Below are 3,541 nucleotides of genomic sequence, written 5' to 3'. Positions count from 1 at the left end.
AATAATAGATAAATTAATCCTGGAAATAAAAGATAAATAAAACCTAAAAATAAAATATAAATTAAATACAGATATAAAATATAAATTGAACTCAGAGATAAGAGATAAATTAAACCTAGGAATAAAAGACAAATTAAGCATAGAAGAAATAGACAAATTATGTGATATTATATTATCTCACAATTTGTCAATATTACACTGTTTCATTTCCATCAAAAATATACCAATCGATAACGAGAAAGATAAAAGAAAGCAGATGATGTTTCGTTCAAACAACAACATTTCACATACATCTTGGCCTGAAAATAAAGATTATTTGACAATTAAATATGTAAAAGGAAAGCAAAGAAAAATGAGATACTATCCAAAGCATTAAGTATATTCTACTTACTTAATACTACCCAACTCTACTTAATACTACCCACTTCATGCAAAACCTCATGCAACCCAATACTACTCAATACTACTTAATATTACATAGTATTACTTACTACTATAAAATTTTACTTAACTTATAGATTAATGTGCTAGCACCGATCGTAACTTACAACTAACTTAATCATAATCCTACTTGAACATGAAAACATAGAACCATAAATTATCATTAATTTCCGAATAGTCTATCTATTTGAAAATCGAATTCACCTTCTATTCAATCTCAGACAACCAAAATGATTCATATAAAAAAATAAAACGTGACTTCCAGTCTCCAGTAATCCAAAGAATCTAAAACAAAAGTAGTCAGCCCTGCTTATATCGAAATTATAGGTATTATAAAATTCCAAAGATAGGGAGATCAAGGATATTTTTCACACTATCCTATGAAAAATCAGATGAAGTTTTGATAAAACCTCTACCAATCACAAATCTAGAGGGTTTTCACAAAACCTTCTTATTATAAATCCAAAGAGAATTTCAAACATCCTATATACACAAGAAACCAAAGAGTTGACCAGAAAAATCTGAATATTAAAGAGGTACTCTGTGTGGGTTGAAACCACTCACACTGCTTCCTTTGGCACCATAACACTTCCTAAACACAAGACCCTGCAGAAAAAGTAGTAAAATTATTAGAAGTAATAATCTATATGGTTATAAATAAAAATTGCGCTAATGATAATAAATAAATAAATGAGGCTCACAGATCACTTTCCATTGCGTCATTTCCTTCCATGAATGTTATTTTTCTTCTGAGCCTCTAACATACTCACATAAGTTCAAATATTTGAAATGACGTTAAACACGGTGATATGAAACAGTTGTAAAATAATACATCTGAAACAAACTTAATTACTGAATTAATAATCTGAAAAACAGAACAAAACTAGCTGCTGAAAGAAGACATGTCACATATTTAAAGGAATTTTAATGATACTCAAAAATATTTTGCCAAAAACTTGCAATTGAAATAATCACACATTAATGTAACTTAATGCATGAATTTTTATTTTAAAAAATCAATAATTAGACCGAACACGATAAAAGGAAAATATAACTCTTATTAGATTCACGAAGAGTCGAATTACACACGCAAAACGATTATTTTCCAAGATATTCCTTGCAAAATAAACGAATATTTTATCATCTAAACCAAAAGTTGAAGATTAACAATATTTAACATTAATTGCAAAAAGGTTAAAATGAAAGATTGAGAAAATCATTTTAAAAAAAACTGAAATAACTAAAATAGTTAAAAAGGAATAAAAAAAAGATAAATAGGTGGAAAAATAGATGGAAAACAAACATATACATATTACAGCAGTATTTTCATTAACAAATATTACAGTGAAAAGGGGTGCTGAAAGAAAAAATACAGTTGTAGCCAAAGACAGCCACAAAAGCAAATACTTCCACTCAATATGAACCCGTGTAGCAAACCGTGAGTGGGATCAATAAATCATAATTTCGCAACACTAATTTACTAAATTGTCTGATAACAGACAATTTACAAAATCAATCGCGAAGAGTGCTTCATGATACTTAAAATAACAATTAATTTACCATTTTCAAGAAAGAGGATATAAAAAAAAAATATAAAAAAAAAAAAAAGATAAAGAACAGAGAACTCGCGAAAATAATCAAAATAAGATAATTCAATTATTAACGCAACACTAATAAATACTAATTTATGCACTCGCATCAAAAAAATTCGCAACACTAATGTCGAAAAATCCACGGTAGCCATGGTTCTGGCTACTGATGTATGACCACCTATATGCAACCCTTGTAGTTGCAACAGGTGATTCTCAGGAACAGGAACAGATTTCCACCACATCAGTGGTGAAATTTTGGGCATTCCATATTCGCAACACTACTTCAAAAAACGCGATCATTCTTCAACGCAACACTAACTATAAAAGCAATCAGAAAAACCGCGATACAAGTAAAACGCAACACTAATGCTTAAAATGAAACCAGTAAAAAATAAAATATGATATTTGATTCTTTTGACTATTCGCGATTAACACAAGTCGCAACGCTATAACGTTAATCAATATTAGTATCAATGAAAAAAAACAATTCATGAAAAAGAAATCAAACAAAATCGCGATCTCGTAATTCGCAACACTAAATCAACCCGTGATTAATTACTCGCAACACTAACCACAAAAATCGCGATTTGCCCAAACAGGATGATGGACCGATGAACATCGGCCAGTTAACAAACTACTACTACTTCTACAGACTACTAAATACGAGCATAGTGACAAAGTAGTGACAAGAATGACTTCTCATCCAAAGGATAGGAAGCCATTCCTAGGCACCCTTTTGGTGACAGTTTGTCGGGTACCTAGTAGCCTCTTCTTCTTTCTTCGGGCGCCATGCCCGCTGAAACTTATATCTAGGCTCGAGATTCTCTATTCGGAAAAAAAAATAAAAAAAAAACAAACCGCGAAGCTAATCAAGACTCACATGGACGAGCAACGATCGGAGTGATCCTTGTTCGTGCACACGTGCAGAAACTCGAGCACATTCACGTTCGATCACGACCGCGACCGCGACGAAAATTTGAAAAAATCGATAGGTAAAGCTAGTGACGAGTGGCAACCCCCAAACGTGCCAGCTTCACCGTCGACTATTCAAATGACATTTCCTGAAACAGGTTGTGCACGCGAAACGCGCCTACCCGACCTGAGACTGTGCCAACCTGCCCGGCCCTACCTACTTATAATTAGCAAGCACACCAGAGTATACTACCTACCTAACTCCTCCTATATTTAAAAAATGGCAAAAATCAAGCATTCCAACACACCACACTCCACGTTTCTCGCACATACCACCCGGGCGCAAAGATCCTACACTACAGTAAGCGTCCCGGGACGCCCCCGACACCCGAGTTTGGCTACATGCACACTTTAACTTTACGTACCATTTCCTGAAATCGGCTGACGACGGCTAGAGACCCTTGCGTAACGCGCGATATTAATCATTCGGCCAATTCAAATATTTTAAAGAGAATAATGTCGTTAAGACACGTGGTTCGAGAAATAATAGCATTATCGTACATTCATAGCAAGATTGTTATTTGCATCGCGTTTAT

The 3,541-nt window shown here is 33.4% G+C and overlaps 1 protein-coding gene across 1 annotated transcript in view; it reads right to left on the bottom strand.

The window, feature by feature from the left end:
* Positions 1-860: 860 nt before the first annotated feature.
* The window catches only part of LOC108551133 (peptidyl-prolyl cis-trans isomerase CWC27 homolog), a 13,963-nt gene continuing 11,282 nt past the window's right edge, over positions 861-3,541 (bottom strand). The window contains 2 exon segments of the mRNA XM_017905173.1: positions 861-924; positions 1,006-1,047. Coding sequence (XP_017760662.1) covers positions 861-924; positions 1,006-1,047 — 106 coding nt within the window.

Source organism: Eufriesea mexicana, unplaced genomic scaffold (assembly GCF_001483705.2).
Source record: "Eufriesea mexicana isolate 0111107269 unplaced genomic scaffold, ASM148370v2 scaffold3738, whole genome shotgun sequence".
NCBI classification, from domain to species: Eukaryota; Metazoa; Arthropoda; class Insecta; order Hymenoptera; family Apidae; genus Eufriesea; species Eufriesea mexicana.
This window is presented reverse-complemented; position numbering and strand designations above follow the sequence as displayed.